At 39.8% G+C, this 19,978-nt stretch overlaps 1 protein-coding gene across 1 annotated transcript in view; it reads left to right on the top strand.

Annotated features, from left to right (window-relative positions):
- LOC129775661 (E3 ubiquitin-protein ligase KCMF1) overlaps positions 1-19,978 on the top strand; it is a 45,969-nt gene that overhangs the window by 15,146 nt on the left and 10,845 nt on the right. The window contains exons 2-3 of the mRNA XM_055780650.1: positions 7,703-8,127; positions 8,490-8,759. Coding sequence (XP_055636625.1) covers positions 7,703-8,127; positions 8,490-8,759 — 695 coding nt within the window. The remainder of the gene's footprint in view (positions 1-7,702; positions 8,128-8,489; positions 8,760-19,978) is intronic.

Raw genomic sequence — 19,978 nt, 5'->3', positions numbered from 1 at the left:
CAGTAGAATGTCGACTGTTGAGTTCAAAATCGAAGGTCGCCCCACTACACGAATTGACGATTCCACGCAAGAAATTGTGCACCGCGTTACTGCTGACACGACTGGTGAAGAAGATAATTGATGCTGTAGAAATGAACTTTTCTCAGATAATGATGTGGAGCCAAATTGTACTTGCTTTGCTGAAGAAAAATCCCGACCGATTGCAAACCTTCGTCAAAAATTGCGTGATGGAAATTCGCAATGGTTCGGGAGAGTATCAATGGAACTATGTGAAATCGTGTGATAATCCAGCAGATGTGGTGTCCCGAGGCCAACTACCAACGATCCTTGCACAGAACGACATGTGGTGGAATGGTCCCAATTTCCTTACCCATCAACCATCATTTTTGAAACACTGAACGACGTCCCCGAAGAAGATTTACCTGAAATGAAACCAGTGATCATGAGTCATTCAGCAACAATATTGGAATTGCTTCCGGTATGTAGCAAGTACAGTTGTTTCCGAAAGCTGCAAAAAGTAATCGGTTGGATTCTACGATTCAAAAATAACTGTTATCAAAAGAACAATCATATCATTCAACGCCATCTGACAGTAGCAGAAATTCGAGAGTCAACGACAACAATCATACGAGTGATTCAGCACATAGAGTTTGGAGATGAAATTCGGCCTCTCAAGTCTGGTCTCCAATGCAAGATTCTTGGCCCTCTGAATCCAATTTATGTCAACAATTTACTACGTGTGGATGGAAGGCTGAAAAACTCCAATTTAAAAAATGAATCAAAACATCAACTCATCCTTCCGAACAAGAACATTGTGACTGCATTAATAATTAGAACAATGCACAACGAACTTCTGCACATTGGAGTTGTTAACATTCGAAAAAATGGCTTCTATTCTATGCGAAATTGAAGCCATCCTTAATTCAAGACCACTATTCGCTATTTCTAACGACCCAACGGATCCAGAAGTTATCACGCCAGCACATCATACACAAATGAAAAAATTGGTCGACTCAACCGTTGGCAGCACATTCAACTGATGCGCCAACATTTTTGGAATGCTTGGTCAAATGACTATCTCAACAGCCTACAATTTCGTAAGAAAAATTAGATCACTTCAGAAAACATACAACCAGGAATGATTGTGCTTTTACAAGATAAAAATCGTCCACCACTTCAGTGGAAGTTGGGTCGAATAGTAGCAGTTCATTCTGGATCTGATAACTTAATTCGCGTTGTGGATGTCTGCAGTGGAGATACAAGTTATCGCCGTCCCATCACAAAACTTTCAGTTTTGCCCATTGAAGTCAATCAACGCGAACCGGAGAGCAGTGAAACATAACGTCTCACTCGGGGGGAGTATGTTCTGTTCTAAACGGAAGAATTAAAATATACATTGTATGGTTTTAGCAGTAAGGTTCCTCGGTAACATTTGTAGCGCAAACGTGGCAACATTGCTTTCCTCATTAACCGATGGTAGCATATCGAATAGGTTGCAACAGCTATATATGCGAGTTAGTACAGACGTAATAGTTCAGTTTTATTCCAACCTGTCTTTACACAACAACAATTAAATAAATTTGAAACAAGTCCGAACAGTGTCATTCATTTCCGACCAAGATTGTAGATCCACACAAAAACCTCACCCGTGGTAATTCTGTGTGGACACCTACCTGTCGACAAAGGCCTATGGAATCCCATACATACCAAATACAGTCCACCGTATAATTGCCCGAGCCCGAACACTCATAAATTGTTGCTGTAATTGTTGATTACAAGGATCTCTCAATAATGTCTTCTATATTCAGGCATCAAGGGACAAAGCTTGACGATGTTTACTTTTCTCACCTGCTTAATTTCTTTTTCGGATGAATTGAAGCTGAGCTGAGCTGGTTGAAGGGTAAATGTCGGATTTGGAGAACATTTGCACTCTTGTAAATTCTCCATCGAAACGCATCATATAACAGAACTCAAAATCATCCTTGGCTTTACATCGGATAGTTTCGGACGGCATTATCTTATTTATCACAGATGGTTTCAATTGCATTTTGAATTGAAAAAAAAAATCAGTGTTGTCCATAATTGTTACAATCGGGTTCTCAACTACGTTAGCCTGCTCGACGCATACTACAAAATCGAAAAATGTGTAGAATTCTTCTTCTTGATGCTTCCTCATGCTTCGCTCATCGGCGGCATATTGGAGAAAATAATTGGAAACAGATTCTGGCATATTTCGATGGAAATACGACATACTGGCGTTGATGCTACTGCATTTTTTCAAAAATCAAGCCGATCAAGCATCAAGTGTACACGAGGAAGAACAAACGATGTTCATTGCTTCGTATCTAGAACGATACTGAAAGTTTCCTCAGCGAGATCCAACATTTATGCTTTAGGCAAATATTCCCCTCCGCTCTCAATCTTCTTCTTTTCTTTGCAGTACTATGTTAAAAAGCGCCTCTCTGATTTTTGGATATGCTATAAACAAAAAAGCTCAGCTTTCAAGAAAAAATACAAAAAAAAATGTAGCGCCCTTGGTCCCGAGACCATGAAAACTATAAAATACGAATACAATCAAATACAATCAAAGTGTAATATTTTTCCAAGAAAGACTAGCTAATTGGCTATGCAATTCTTCTAGTCTAGTCTCAGCTATTCGGACTCTATGAACTCTATCCGGAAAAGCGGTGTGAATTTGGAATATATGCTTTTGTTCCTTGTTCGATTCTTTTTCAAATTAGATTGAACAACTTTTAGACGATGATCCAATTTGAACGAAACGGATTCGAATGATTCAAGTTAATGAATCAAATTTCTTACGGACGTAAATCCAGTAAGAATGAGTAAAAGATTTAGTCGGTTCAGTAAAACATTTGCATGCAATTAAGGGCTTTATGTTTGACGTTCACATTGAACTAATAATTAACTGACAGGAGCCAACAATTCGTGTTCGGGTATGCACCGTTTTGTTCGATAGTTTGTTGACATTTTGCATTTTGCACATAGAAACCCTTGTGGCAAAATGTTTTACCTGCCACGTCATTTACTACAAACGGAAATAGCCGGCAATTCCTTAATATCAGGACCATGCTGTGTATGTATAAGGGCCTCGCAGCAAAGCTTCTGGTGAGACTTGTGGCACTTTTTTCCAAAATATATATTTTTATTAGGGCTAACATGACGTTAATGTGACGGGGCCGTGGCATTTTCCTGACGGAATCTAATTCTCCTGCTATTGGCCAAGCATGTCCGCTTTTGGACGATTGTTTCCTTCAGACGGACCAATTGCTGACAGTACTGTTTTCAATTGGTCGGTGTTAAGTCAGAGGGGACCAAGTCGCAAAAATGAAAATTTCGAGTTATTGATTAAATTTGGTTAAGCATTATGTAAGCTACATACCACATTTATCAGATTTGGAAAATCACGCACACAGCAGGAATAACGGATCGAAATTGTTATGATTGATCAACGAAAATCCCGCATAGTATGCAGTCAGAGCGAACCATGTACCATTTACCATGACGAAATGACTCTATATCATGTGCAGACAGAGTGGAACATGTGACAATCATTTGTATATTGAATTTAAAAAATATCCAAGCGCCGAATTCAAACCAACAAAAAACATTTTCTTGAAGCTAATAGGTACCTTGTCGGAATGTACGTAGGTACCTTGTAAAATGTGCACATTCTGAGTATATTAAAAAATAAACTTGGTCCACTCCGACTGAACGGATCAGTGAAAAATGCTGGTATTCAGTGTGAATGATCGCAAAATGTGCTATTTTAGAGTACTATGTAGCGATGACAATGAATTCAAATTTGACGATTCTATTGACGAATACTGTCTGAGATGATTGAAAATGGGAAGTTTATGCTTAACATGTTTGCAATCATATTATTGCCAGCAGCTGATGGCTAAGACTATTATGCTGAACGCAAACAAATGTTTATGCAGTTCCAAACTCACATTCCTTCTCGCTTAAATTTTCATAGCTGAATACCACACTTTGACTTACAACTGTTAATGGATTGAGAAATATTTCGGAATTGTTCAGTCATAGTGAACCAATTCTTAAAAAATGCTTCATTTGGTTCAGTCAGAGTGGACCATGCACGTATAGGCAGCCAAATAACTGCCTTTTTTGGCATGATACTTGATGTTTTTTAACAACTATCTTACGTTATTAAAGTATTGCCAGAGAGTAACTAACATTTCTGAGAACAATATTGAACGAAAAAATTAAATGCTTTGAAAATTGCAGAGCATTAAACTTTATGTTCGTTTTTCTCGAAATTATAAAAATGTCACATGGTCCGGTCTGACCTAACTCGACCAATTGGAAGTCCCTGTTAATTCCAACAATCACGCTCCGTTAAGAATGGCGTAACCTCCGACAAACCGTGTTTCAAACTACGATCGTTTTTGCTTCACGTTGATGTGACTGAAATCTTAGGTTCCTCAAATTGGGACCAACTCGAGTAAGAGAGCGCTGCACTGCTGGTTCGAGGTTCGGCATCAAAAGAGAGATTAAAAGGAAGTTCCTGGGTGCGGCCAAGCGAGAACCGATCGATGGATTGGAGAAGGGAGTGACCATGAACAGATACCGAGCGCAGTTCATAAATGTTCAACGGCTGATCAGGAAGGCCGAGCTAGACAATTGGACTGCTTTTCTGGAATCCATTGGTGGAAACCAGTCCTCTGCCGACGTTTGAAGCCGGATCAACACACTAAATGGGAAGAAAGGACCCTACAACCCCATTGTGCAAGTGGATGGCACTACTCTCAGCGATTCGACAGATACAGCAAACAAGCGATCATCAACAGCTGCCTCAGCTATGCCCTAGAACTGACGTGTTTGGCTGGAGACAAGGCACCATAAGCACTGGCAGCAATTTACAACAAGGCACTACTGTCCGTCTCCGGTCTACTGCCCAGTGCCGACAATACTCACGTTTACGACACGTAAATTCGGCGAATTTCAGCCTGTCTTGTATTCACAAGTACTGCTCAAGTGAGAGTCGATAAATATGAAACAACACTACCAATGAACACCAGTGGTATGAACATCAACATCAGTTTGCCAAGATGCATTTTTTATTTGCATCTTCATTTTCGTCATGATATTCGTAACAAAGAAATTGAAGATCATCGCGTGTTAATGAAAATCAGAACATAAAATTCAACGTCAACCAATAGAGAATGGAATCGATTAATGGTAAAGGGTGGCCGCCATTCATCACACAAAATTCTTGTTTTTGGCAACTTCGGCAATGGACGGTATAGATAACTCTTGCTATGTTTTATGAATTTACTCCCGATTGGTCGGAAATGGCATATACCCCCTATTATATGGTCAATCTAAATCACCAGCAATGATATAACGGGTGTTAAATAAAAAATGAGAATTTTTTCAATCACATATAAAAAAAAATTTCTATCGATTTCAGTATTTTTTATTAATAACATAATGTATTTTCTTCAAAAAAATGTCAGTGAATGTTTGAGTAAGGGCCGTGGTCTGCTGTTCGACGCAACTTTGTCGCGATGCACTCTTCTCGATAGATTTGTTGGTTGATTGCCAGACCGCTCGGCTTAAACCAAGGCTTTGAAATGCCCCGGTCGGAAATGGCGATGTACAACATAACCTTTTTTTCAAACTTGTGCTTGAACTTGTATTTCACTTCAGGCGGTGTGGATGACTTGTCGCTGGAGTAGTAATTATCATTTCCTGGAATATGCGTTTTGGACAGCGGAAAATAGCTTTCGTCGTCCAGAACGAAAGACGTCCCGCGGTATTTTTGGTCATCCACCGACACTGTGATTTAACCGTCTCAATCTGCTCCTCTGTGTACTCCGGCGACCTCGTCTTCTTCCTGCAGACGATTCCTTCCATCTTGAGAGTCCGATGGATCAATACGTGGGAGCAGCCATATTTCCGACCGGTGTCACGCAGGCTGGTAGCGTCCTTGTTGTCAAACAGCTTCTTTAACGATGTCTTCCTCTGCTTTGTCATTATCGTCACCGGACGACCACTTCCGACTTTCTGCTCTATGTTTAGAGAACCCAGGATACGATATACCGTACTGACAGGTACATTTTCTTTCTTAAAATGTGCCACCGTGAACTTTTTTCCTTGCCTGAATGCAGGCTTTTCGAAATTCGTTCATGCTGTTTTCGTTCAATATACCAGACAAAGCTCACGCGTCTCGACTCATGTGCACTCATTATGACAGATATGGTGTCGAGTTTCAACAGAAGAGAATTCTCTAACTGGAAAAAAGCTCATTCTTTCATTCGTGAATAAATTTTGATGATTTGTGGTACTGCTACTGCCATTCACGTCAGCAGTATCTTTATGCACTAAAATGGGGCAACCTCCTTTCGATTCGGCGATCGTATCCAAGGCGACAAACTTCTTGCAAAAACCAGGACACCCAACTGTGCTTAGTAACACCATCTTTCAGTCGGTGTCACGCTCCAAACTTCCCAAGTTGGCAAAATAAGTCTGGTTTGGGGCGATTGGTTCCAACTGTCCCGGAATCAGGAACAACTTCCGTCTTGAGGCGAGCTCGGCAGGCAACAGACTATTAAGGCAATGGCAGCAAGGAAATATCGTTTCCACGAGATCAGATACACGGGCGGTTCTGAGGGGTCATAGGGATTTGATTCAGGGTTAAGTGACAGATATATTAGACTACTTTCTAGCAAGAAACTTGCCGACATTTACCAGGTCTTCTTAGTTGAAGTAGCCGAAATCTACGTGGCAGCTACGATCAAAGTCGCTATTGGTCGTCTCCAACTTGATGAGTTTAATTGACGCCATCGGTACTGCCAAGTCCAGACATCCATGGGTACACGCGGTCAGGGAGTGCGTATTGCCTGACACTAAAGTAGATTCCTGGACACATAGGTATTACAGGTAACTAAGCGGCCGACCGGTTTGGTGGAATTTGTCACACGGGACAATTTCTTACACGGGAGATGCACAACCCTCTTTCGCACCTTTCGGGTCGAGAGGTGGATCGCAAATCAATTTCTGTGGAAAGTAAAAGGTTTCAATGGGGGCGACAAGTAGTGAGTACTGACCAGATAAAAGACTGGATACTAATCGGTTCCACACGGCTTCACCAGGGAACCAATATGTGGCCACGGCAACATCTACATGTCGAACATTTCTTGTGCGTTTACCCGAAGTACAAGAACCTGAAAAACATATACAGGATCCGCGAAAGTGCACGAGACGTCCTGAGTGACGTGAATCGTCGTGAATAGAAACATTATTTTGTTACTTGAAAGATGCCGAATTATGTTACATAATTTGACAAATCAATAACGGATAAACCACGAAGATCCTTGTTCATTCCTCTTTACGATCAAAGGGAATAAAAACATCTAGGTATCTTCTCACGGCACAGATTCCTCCTCATTGGACTGGTGCCATGGCCCGAGGACATCTTCGCTCTCCAACCGACAATAGGAAGTTGAGCAAACCCTGAGAGACAACGAATGAAGAAAGTGTTTCGATTTTGAAAATTAAGAATGCAAAATATTTTTAATCTTCGTTTGGTATAATGTAAAATTAAGTGTAATGTATTGTAAGTGAGTCAATTAAACAGCCCATAGAAAAGGGAATCTAGTTCCATGTATATTCGAATACGCTGTTCTGATGCTTTCTGTTTTTCTCGGTTTTGTTTTAGGTGTCAGCTGTGATTCATGTTTGAAAAGCAACTTTCGTGGACGTCGCTACAAATGTCTGATATGCTACGATTATGATCTTTGCGCTAACTGCTATGAGGAAGGAGCGACTAGCACGAGACACTCGGCAGACCATCCAATGCAGTGTATTTTGACAAGGTCCGACTTTGAGCTATACTATGGCGGGGAAGTATTAGCACCGGATCAGCCACAGTCATTCACCTGTCCGTACTGCAAACGGATGGGACTTAGCGATTCAGCACTACTCGAACATGTCAGTTCAGAGCACACCGATACCGGGCTAGAAGTTGTGTGTCCTGTTTGTGCTGCACTTCCTGGTGGCGACCCGAATCTAGTGACAGATGATTTCGCAGGACATTTGAGCCTTGAACATCGCAGCGGCTCGCGGGATCTCATCTCGTTCCTGATATCCTTTTTAAAAATATTACCATTTCGGTATCTTATTGTTTACGATAACTGTACATGATTATCCTAACCCTAAACTGGTTGGAGTTTTTTTTTGCAATCTGAGATGCATGAACTTTCCGATCTTGTAACTTTTATATCGGATATTTTACGTAAATTTCGAATGCAGTGGAATACGGGTTCTATGGGGGTTTCGTAAAAGCAAATCGTTCTTTTTAGGCACGAGTGAGGTCACGTTTATCGTTTCAGGGTTAAGACTAAAATATCATGGATAACTATCGATGAACAGTAAATTAATTCCTACCGCTCTATTTTTAGTTTAAGTCGACTATATCGCCTATGTTTCCTTAACCAAAACTTTACGACGAGCCCTCAGCGATACGACATGGAGGTGTACGGAGGATGCCACACTCGGGACGGGCCCTCGGTGGACCACGCTCAAGGCGTTCGAACATGCACTTTAGCTCATCCGGTGGAGGTTTGTCCACGCTGTCGCCTTCTGGTCGCGAATCGGTTGACCCAATCGCAGAACTGCTACAGCAGTTGTCTAGTGTTCGGCGTGGAGGAGCGCCACAGCCATCACAACTCCAACAACTCCAGATGCAAATTCAATTGGAACGTCAGCAAGTTACTGTGAGTATCGTAATTCCTCGATTTGGGATATTTTTGAATAGTTTGTTTACTTTGTTGAATATGGTATCTGACTGCTTTTTCTGATTTCAAATAATGAAATATCAAGGTTTTTTTTTTTAAACAGATTCATTAGTCATATTTTCGAACAAGTTCAAACGAAACCTAGAGTATGCTATTTCTAAAGCCCAAATTGCTCTTTGGGCTTGTAGTAGTAGGTTATTCGGAAAAAGGGGTCTAAAACCGAGAATGATTCACTGGATATACTCGGCAATTATGAGACCCAGGTTAAGTTATGCTTCGTTAGTGTGGTGGCCTAAAACAACACAAATATCAGCTCAGAAAAAGCTTGATAAACTACAACGTCTGGCATGCCTAACAATAACTGGAGTAATACCCAGCACACCCTCCAAAGCCCTAGATGCTCTTTTATACCTTCTACCCCTGCACCAATATGTGCAACTTGGGGCGGAAAAAGGTGCTCTTAGGCTGAAACGTACGAAACAATTCCAACAATGAGATCTCAAGGGGCACTTGCAAATCCTGAAAGATTTTCAACTGAACCCTATATTAATCATGAACGAAGACTGCATGGAAACAGAGACTAACTTCAGCCTTCCTTTCAAAGTGATTGAATTCAATTGCAGCGTGTGGAAAGAAAGTGGTCCTATAACTTGTCCGGGATCATCGGGTTTTACACCGATGGGTAAAAAATTGGAAAACCTACAGGAGCTGGGATTACTGAACCAGGGATAGATTCTCAATTCCAATGTGACAGTGGCCTACAGTTTTTCAAGCAGAAATACATGCTATTCTAACATGTACGAACATTTATTTGGCTAGGAAATACAGGTATGCCAGTATCTGTATTTTCTCAGATAGCCAAGCAGCTCTAAATGCATTGCAAGCATTAACTTGTCAGTCAAAGCTAGTTTGGGAATGTATTTTTTCCTTAAAAAACTAGCTGTAACTAACGAAGTTAATCTATACTGGGTGCCTGGACACTGCGGTATAGAAGGTAATAAAAAAGCCGATTTCCAATCAAGATTAGGATCTTCAACTAAATTCGTCGGACCTGAGCCATTTTACGGATTATCTGCAACCTGTCTGAAATCCGAGCTCAAATCCTGGAAAACATCGATGATTGAAGCCAACTGGAGAGTCCTATCAACATCACGACAATCAAGATTATTCATTACACCTTGTAATAGAATAACACGCAGCCTACTCAGCTTGAATAAAGCCGATCTGAGGATGTTGACTGGGCTATTGACCAGACATTGCCCGAGCAGGTACCACCTCAACAAAATTGGAAAAATAACGGATGATAAAATTTTGATGCTGAAACTTCGGAACATTTACTGTGTCAATCCACTGTATTGATTCAGCAAAGACTGCGGATTCTTGGAAAGGGCATTCTTATGCCTAACGATATATGGTCTCCTGAACCAAAAAAGGTAAGGAATTTCTTAAAAGAAGTCATACCTTCTTGGGGGGAGATGCAAAGTCCTAGTGCGACTATCACTTATTCCTTGAGTGATGGAACGAATTGACAGCGCATATATAGTAGACTGGAGTGCACCACAATAGATCAAACTAATGGTCGCAGTGGTACAATGCTCCTACAGAAGAAGATAGTCTCGCCATTCGCCGTCGGGAACATCGTGAATTGAGCCTTCTCATGTCATTCTGCTCGAGTAAATACCATCTCAAAAACATAGGTTTAGTACAAGATATTTGTCGCTTTTGTAATGCCGAAAGCGAAACCTCGGAACATTTGCTGTGCAAGACGCCGACTTCAACACCTTGATAAGGCTGTTCTGGAGCCCAAGGAAGTCTGGTCTGTGTCGCCGATCGGGATTATAAATTTCATCAGACAGATTATTCTTCTTCATCAATAAGTAGATAAGCCCCATTTTCTACTACGCTGCAAGAAAATGGGACTTACCACAATAGTTCAAAATAATGGACGCAGTGGTTCACACCCAACAAGAGAAAAATACCCGTACAAATCCAGGATACCAAAGAGATCTGGCAGAGATTACCCGAAAGCTGGGCCGCTGCAAGAACAAAATCGGGTTTGATGAATCGAGACATATTTTTCCTGTTTCTCAAGGATGTGTTTTTTTACTTGGCTTGTCCAGCAGGATATACCGTTTCCTATAACACTCTTTCTAGATGGACATAAGTCACATGTCTCATATGAAACGATGCAGCTATGCACGGAAAAACAAACATAACCCTGGGTTGTCTTCCAACAAATTCCCCTAAAATCACTCAGCTTTTTCCGACCATTCAAAAAACTTTTGAAATCAAGTTTTGGTAGAATGGAGGAACGACAATAGCGGTGAATTACTTCCGAAGTAAGAAATTGCACCGAGATGTGGATTGTATCCGTAAGATCCTGATGCTGTTAATTACTCAAGTCTTATTGCCAAATCCAGTGAAGCATTTTCATCACAAGCTGTGTTGCCAACAATGGAAATGAATGAAAAAGCGGAACTTAATGATAAGTGCAACAACGAATCGTTTGTGAAGCGCCTCGAATCGTTCTTATCATCGGATCAGTTGAGCATTTTCGAAAGTTGTTGTTCCGTTGAAGAATGGCAAGGGGCTGTAGTAAATAGAATGTTTTATCATGTGTGGGCAAAAGCAAAAGGTGTCATTCAGGTGTCATTCATATTTTCAGAAGGTGATTGTAAAATATCTGTAAGTTTGTTTTGTATTCCATAATTTGAACATTTTCAGAAACTGAAAATATAACATCCATAAAGATGGAATCGTCGATAGGAAGTAACCCGGAGAAAGAAAATCTCGTATAACATGACGCATTCAATGCTTCATTTAGTATGCCATCTGTATCTACAAAAACTCCGACCGAACGTCGTGTTGCAAAGCTAGATGTACCTGTCATAGCTACCAGTCAGGGCTACTGTTTGAATATGGAAAACCTCGAAGAAGCGAAGAAAAAAAATGAGTGGGTTATATCTATGATTTAACCGCAAGGTTGACGTGGAACTACCTTAGCTTAGCAATCATTCGTTTGTATTGATTAAATTCTTGATTGAATGAAACAGTTTCAAAAATCCAATTGAGTTCAATATATTTGCTCTGTGAGTGAAAAAAATGAACAAATGCCATGTAAAGTCAATTCATTTATTGTGATTGATTGTTCTTCATTACAAGTAAATTTAATGACGGACCTTTTACGTTTGGTATAATGACTAGAACAAAATATATGTACGGAAGAATTATCAAACGTTTGATGAACCAGCCTAAGGCTGAAAATCTTTCCAATAAAGACAAAAAAAAATTATCAAACGATTATTTTATTTTACATTTCCCTCTGAAGTTTACATCCCAAAAGTGTACATACTTCTCGAATCTCGAATTTGCTTGAAACTGGGAAGTTCATTCGCTTCTAGTGTCTGCACGATTTTCCCAGGTTCTTAAGTTTAGAAAATCATGTTAGGACAGACATATTCCACTCTGCACAAAGGCAAGCGAGGACAAAAGTACTCGCAGTTTGCATTTATTTGCAGAGCCGATTTCCCCAGAAACCTCGGTTTTGAAGTCTGTGTTAGGGAAACACATTTCAATCGGAACAAAAATACCCCCGATTTGTATGAATTCGCAACGCCGATTTCCCCACGCTCCATGGATTTGAAGTCTGTGTTAGGGAAACACATTCCAGTCGGAACAAAAATACCCCCGACTTGCATGAATTTGAAATACCGATTTCTCCAGGCACCTTGGTTTAGAAATCTCTATTAGGGAACACATTTCGGTGGGAACAAGAGCTCCCCCTACTTTCGTGTGTTCTTCTTCTTCTTTTTGGCTTTAAGAGGGTTTAAACTTTTCAGTTCATTCGCCTCTAGGCTCTTTCGTGTGTTTGCAATACCGATTTCGCTGCTTGGTTTTAAAGTCTGTGTTAGGGAACATTTTTCGATGAGAACAAAAGTCCCCCTACTTTCATGTATTTGCAATGCCGATTTCCCCAAGACTGCTTGGTTTTGATGGCTGTGTTAGGGAAACCGTAAATCGGGCCAATCAAAACGATGCAGTTAGGGCGTTTAGATAACGCCTAATATTTTACAGTTATTCAATTGTTTATCTAATGAAAAACAACATTTTGTTAGTTGCGATAGATGCGTAGAAATATTCCCTATCAAGTGATGCAAACATCTCTCCTATCCAGTACGAAATGTTCGAGCTATAAGCATTCGAAATTTTTCCTTTTTTTCCTGCATGTTCTGTGTTTAGGTTTTCATTTTACCCTCCATATATTCCGGTTAGACGTAGTCCCACGTCAAAATTGAAAAGGAAAAACAAAAGAAAAGGGATGAAAGACAGAGAAAAAAGAGCAGAAACTTGTCGCCAACACACAAAAAAGAAACAGAAAAAGAAATAAACGATCAATTACTACTGCAATTCATTCGATTATTAATTTCATCTCATTTAAGACGAATTTCATGCCAACTCGTCCTAGGAGTTGGCAGCACCATCTCAGATAGCAGCGAAACGTTGTGGGTGTATACACATGAGTCTTTTAAGCAACTTTGCATACTTGAAATATTTAAAAAAATTTAGACTACACTTATAAAAGGGCCAAAAAAATTTTCTTGGTTTTTCAGAAAACAATATAACCCAAAACTAAAATGATCGCTTCCTACAGAAGAACCCAAAAACTATAATACCTACAAAATTCGGGTAAAAGGATGAAGATTGTTTAAATTTTCATAAAAAAATACCAAATTTTTTTTTAAAAAAATTTCGCTGAAATGGGTTAAAGGTAATGTTGGTTAAAGAATGAAATGTGGGGAATTATTTATGTTTCCACTAGCTGACCCGGCAAACGTTGTTCTGCCATATAAATTATTGCTAGTGGATATGTTGTTTGTTGAATAAAAAATAATGAATATGTTAATAGTAGTGTGTTTAAATGTTTTAACGATCAAATATTTACACATTAAACTTTGATGAATTATTAAACAATAACTATTTGAACTAGAGTTAAGAATCATGCATTGAAAGTAGTGAAAATATGTTTCCTACTAAATGGTTCATGACTTTCAAAAATATTCGGAATATTTGTCAAGATATCAAGGGTCGTTTAAAAAAAAAGTTTCAGTGCCTGATTTTCGTGATTTTTTCGAAATCTACGTTCTATTTTCTATTTTTCTACATAATCGCCGTAACGTTCAAGGCATCTTTCATAGCATGGCACGAGTTTTTCTATTCCGAGCGCGAAGTGCGTAACGACCAACTTTTTGAAGTACGATGTAAATGCGTGACGAATTTCTTCAGTTTTATCGAATCGTTGACCGCCGAACGTCTTTTTCGCCTTTCATTGGGCCTGGATATATCAAAGGCTGTGTCGGTTTCGCTCATGATAGCGCCTCGCAAGTGAATGTATTCTATGTATTCTCGCCGCTTCTGTTGATTCTGTCGAATGAATCGCAATCGTTCGCTCTCTACTTGTGCATATGGTTCGACTAGGAATTGTTGGCATAGCTCACGGCGTCGTAGAACGTTAGTACCATAGAAGAAGAAGATGAAAAGCATCGTATGACCGATGTGTGTTGAAAAAGCCTTTTATGAAGCCCCCCCCCTCCTTATTTGCAGCTCAGACAGCCAGTTTTCGCAAGCCTCTTTTGAGGCCAACTTAGTATCACCAAGAGCGTTTTGCATGGACCGGAAGAGATGATAATCACTTGGAGCCAGATCCGGACTATACGGTGGGTGCAATAGGACATCCCATCCGAGCTCCCGTAGCTTCTGGCGGGTCATCAAAGATGTGTGAGGCCGAGCGTTGTCCTGGTGGAAAACAACACCATTCCTATTGATTATTTCTGGCCACTTCTGGTCAATCGCCTGCTTCAAACGGTCAAGCTGTTCACAGTAGAGAACCGAGTTGAGGATCTGGCCATAGTTGAGCAGCTCAAAGTGGATGATTCCCTTCCAATCCCACCAAACACACAGCAAAACCTTCCTGGCCGTCAATCCGGCTTGGCGATGGTTTGGGCCGGCTCACTGCGCTTCGACCACGACTTTTTTCGCTTTAGGCTGTCGTACGTGATCCACTTTTCATCACCAGTCACCATCTTCTTCAAAAATGGGTCGGGTTCGTTCCATTTCAGCAGTGCATCGCAGGCGTTGATTCGGTCTAAAAGATTTTGACGTAGGACTACGTCTAATCGGAAGATATAGGGGGTGAAATGGAAATCTAGGCACTGAACAAGTAGGAAAAAATGCAAGATTTGGAACGCTTATAAGTCGAGCATTTCTCAACATTTCATTTTTCTGGAGATAAACATATCATTTTTCTGGAGATAAATAATTGAATAATTGTGAAATATCAATATCGAGTGATCGAGTTAGCTGACAAAGCTGCTCGCGACAATAAGAAAACCCGCATTCGGAACAGACCACATTCGGTTCGGTGGACATCAAGACAACAGGCAGCGAGTGGCGTCAGGCCACCTCACAAGACAACGGCATCAGGTAGCAGAAGAAAAAAGTTTGTTCTTTATACAAACTGCTTTGGTGGCAAATTCAGAACAAGGCGGCATCGAGGGCATTCGAAATGGTTTTTTTCAAAACCACGAGTACTAAGTTTTCTAAATTGGAACCATTCCATAAAACAAGGCGCTTTTCAGGGCCATTAAACCTTCCAAAAAAGAGTTTAGGAAATACAGTTCAATGCTTTCTAAAACAATATCCAAAATAATAATAAAACACAAATTGATTTTTTCATAATTTGTTTGTCAGGATATGATGAGTATGTGAATTTGGCAGTTGTTCTGAGCTTATTGATTTTCACCAATTCTTAAATTACTTCTAGATTGAAAGTACAGTAATTTACACTTATCTCGACATTTAGCTAATTGGACGGACATGTAATGCGACATATTTAGTTGGACATTTTTGTAAACATAGAGTTCGGGGTCCAAATTATGACCCCACATTGAAAGTTGACACTGTACCACTGTCATCGCAAATGTTCAATTACAGGTTAAAATTACCTCCAATCCGATACTGAGTGGTGGTAATGCGACGTGCCATTGAATGTAATTTACTGTAAAATATGTCACAAGCTGGATGGGAAGAAATTTTCCAACTGTGAAAGCTGTGGCGAGTGGCAAATGCAATCGCTAAACAGAAAGGTTTAGCCGAACAAGATGGGGATATCGAGTGATAACAAAACAATAAACTTTTTAGATTGAAGATAATTTTGTGATCCTGAAAAGGACCTTTTTAGCCTGCATGTGAATCCAACGAGCGAACAAATCGTAATGAATGTATTTTCTTCTACTTCTTCTTTTTGGCTTTAAGAGGGTTTAAACTTTTCAGTTCATTCGCCTCTATGAATGTATTTTTTTTGCCATCGCTCCCTTTTAACGCTCATTCGTTCGTCTCGTTGGACTCGCCCCTCTGGCTGAGTCTGCCGATTTGTCTCTATCCTGTGATTGTATACCGCTAGAGTATAAAACACGCGGACCCCAAAAAAATATCTTATTTTCTTTCAAACCGTAAACCCGTGTGGTTGTACGGCATCGGCATCGTGGACGTAACAAAGGAGGACAAGTTAAGGGAAAGGCAAAGTCTCACTCGAACCGTGCAGGTCTCCAGTTCCCTGTTGGTCGCATTCACTGATTGCTCCGCAAGGGTAACTAGGCCGAACGGATTGGTGCCGGAGCACCAGTATACCTAACAGCGATTATAGAGTTTCGGCCGTCGGAGTGCTCGAGTTGGCTTGCAAAGCTGCTCACGACAATCAGAAAACCCGCATCAAGAACAGAGCAGCTTCGGTTCGGCGCTCATCGAGGCAACAATTAGTTTCAGTGAGTGGCAAAGTGTTTCTCCGGCACGTCGCATTAAATGTAATTTACTGAACAACATGTCACAAGCTGGATAGGAAGAAATTTTCCAACTGTGAAAGCTGTGGCGAGTGGCAAACGCAATAGCTAAACAGGAAGGTTTAACCGAACAAGATGGGAATATCGAGTGATAACAAAAACACAACACCAAAGGTTCTTTTCAGAACCATCAACATATTCATAAAGAGTAAACAGTAAACTAATCCATTTTTCAGGTAGATAGGTAGGTATTCACGTAGGAGAAGAAAATAAAACAATATATTTAAAATATATATTTAACAAAAGCTGTCCCCTTTGTATAGTCCTACGTCACTCCGGTTATGTCCCCGACATTACCCACCCGTCTTTTTTTGCGTCAACTCATGTGGCACCTATACATCCAGCTTTTTTGGGAATCCAATCTTCTGCAAATGGTTCCAAACGGTTTTATGGTCTATACCCAGTTCCTGGTCAATCGAGCGAGTGCTCAGATGCCGGTCTACTCGAATGATTTCAACGATTTTATCGGTTTCCATGGCGATTGGCCTACCAGTACGGGGTGTATCTTCGACAGCTACTACACCAGAACGAAATCGAGCAAACCAACGCTGTGCTGTGCGAATCGTTACAGTATCGGGTCCATAAACTATAAGATTTTTTTCGGCCGCCTTTGTGCAGTTTTACCTCGCAGGTAGTAAAAACGTAAAATATGGCGAACTTCTTGCTTGATGGACTCCATCTTTGAGGCGCTATAACTTGAGACTGAAAAGGACAATCACAGCACTGTCAAAGCGACACTTGTAGCACAGATTGTCGTCTTTAAATAGCCGTATAGTATGACCTGATGCGATAAGCACAACACAAGATATTTTTAAGTGTTGCCATATATTGACAATATACGACATTTCTTTTTCCCCAACCCAATATCAATACAATTATTATTTTTACGTTTAATGGGTCTATAATGTAAGTTTTAGCAACGTTAACATTGGGTAAGAAAATTGTATTGCAGAGCTCGGAACACTGCCACGGCTGCCTATGCTTTCAGAAACAGTAAACGGAAAAGTATTACATTCAATCAAAATGCCTCGGCCAACGAAGAGAAGGGTTAAGGCTCTCCAACGTGAATATGTGGAAACAATACGATCAACGAAGGAACATATTAAGGAATTATCAACATCGAGTTACTATGCGGAAGAACTTGTTAATACCAAAAGAGCCCCAATTCGCATGTGTTATAAATTTGCTCATATTACGCTCGCGTATAATCAGAATTTTACTTCATATGCAAATGCATCTTCTATATATATTTATATTCGCAATTGTTCATCGGAACATATCGTTCATACATTTTACTTTAGTATTGAACTGTTATTTTTCTTTCAAATGTATCCAAAGACTCGTGTCAAAGAAGCGCCACACAGTCTGATAAGTGAATTGATCTATTTACGTGTGTTTGCTCTTCTCTCACAAACACTAGTACCCCATTTTTACACGTGGCTACTATAATGGATAGCTTTCACCTTCACCTTAAGACGAATTGTGCAAGTTAGATGAAGCGAACGTAGCGCCGTTTGTCATTTAACAACGTAAATAATTTTTCAAAATTCTATTAAAAAAAGGAACAACGGTTTTAATATGTGGATATTGTTTATGCAAAAGTATCAATGTCGCGATTAAAAATATATGTATTTAATTTGTTTTATTTTGTATGTTAGAAGCCGTATTTAAGAAAACCGCAAAAAACATTCAAAAAAAATTTCTCCATTTTCAACCCTATTCGGTATTAAATATATAGTAATCGGTATATCATATATATATAGTTTACAACCTATTCTCATGTCTACCAAGTTTTTTGTGCCTAATTTCATCAAAATCGATCGAGCCGTTTTGGAGCAGTTCGGTAACAAACACAGTGACACTAGATTTTATATATATATATATATATATATATATATATATATATATATATATATATATATATATATATATATATATATATAGATTTAAAAAAATCAAGCAATTTTTTGAAAAAAAAGTTTATTGACGAAAAATATATATTATATATCTAAAATTTACTTCTCTCGAAAACATGTTTTGTTTTTATATTCTGAAAAATAGATATGAATAGCGAGTCTTGTGAGAGAAAGGAACGAGTGCAGACGTGCTTTTCAGTTGCTCCGTTACATTGAGTTCTGTTTGTAAAGCATCTGTGGTGTGATGAAAGTTATGTTTCTAAGGCAGTCCGAAAAGCACACATATAAAATATATTCGTGAATATAAAAATTCAAAAGAACGTGATAAATGAACAAATTAGTGCATTCGCGTTAATGTTTTTCAATAGTTCTAGAGCAACATGTCAAAAGGGTCTATCTTCTTTGATCGTTTCTCTTCATCGACTTTCTCTTTCGATATCCACGGCCTTTCAGACTAATTTTGCTCTAGTTTTGCCATGTAGTTTGATAAACGAGGTTCCCTTTCACACTCCTTATCGTAGAACACATCAGAAAATGCTTTTAACCGCTGAGTTATTAATGAAAGAGAATGTAGATGAAGAGAATCGATCAAAGAAGATAGGCCCTTTTGACATGTTGCTCTAGAGTTTTGTTATTTCGGAGGCGTTATTTTTTCTTATCAAGAGTATCGAAGCCTTCGTCTATGTGTGTTTGTAGTGCTAAGCGAATGTATAAGCGGGAGCAGTCTCATCAGAGAATGAGAACCGGTTTTACGCCAGTTATAATGAATGCAACGATACGAAGCTAAGTTCCCTTTTCTTACATTCTCTCAAACTGTCCATTTCCCTGTCTGTATAATCCTTTGGAGTAATTAGCATCGAATGCAGTATCTCTTTTGTGCAGTGGAAATAGTTAACGTGCTCAGAGGGAGAGGGACGTGAGTGACATGATCGATTTTCTCTTCATCGAATCTCCTTTTCGATCGTAACTTGACTGCGAACACTTTCTCAGCTGTATTTGACAGTGTGGGCTAGTTGTTGGTGGAGGAAAGGATTGGTGAAGTGCTACTGTTCAATTCGATTTATGTTGTAGCTTACGTTGTCGCAATGGTAACGCAGCTTGAATGCAGCACAGCTTCCAGTGTTCTCTCTTGCGGGTCTTGTGTTTGCATGTACATGCAAATGTATCATATGTACATGCAGTCAAGGCAGTTGCGTGGCAGTTTGGCCGATGTTGTGTTGAATTTAAGTTACGCCGTTCTTATGTTTGTTGTGAGTGCCGTGATCAATCATTGTTCGACCATCATTCTTTTGGATTTGGGCGATTGGTACAAATTTGGTACAATCTGATAGTTGATTACGTAATTGTGTGCATAGATGTTAACCCATAGATACCCTCCATCAACGGG

This window comes from Toxorhynchites rutilus, chromosome 3, assembly GCF_029784135.1.
Source record: "Toxorhynchites rutilus septentrionalis strain SRP chromosome 3, ASM2978413v1, whole genome shotgun sequence".
In the NCBI taxonomy this organism is placed as follows: Eukaryota; Metazoa; Arthropoda; class Insecta; order Diptera; family Culicidae; genus Toxorhynchites; species Toxorhynchites rutilus.
This window is presented reverse-complemented; position numbering and strand designations above follow the sequence as displayed.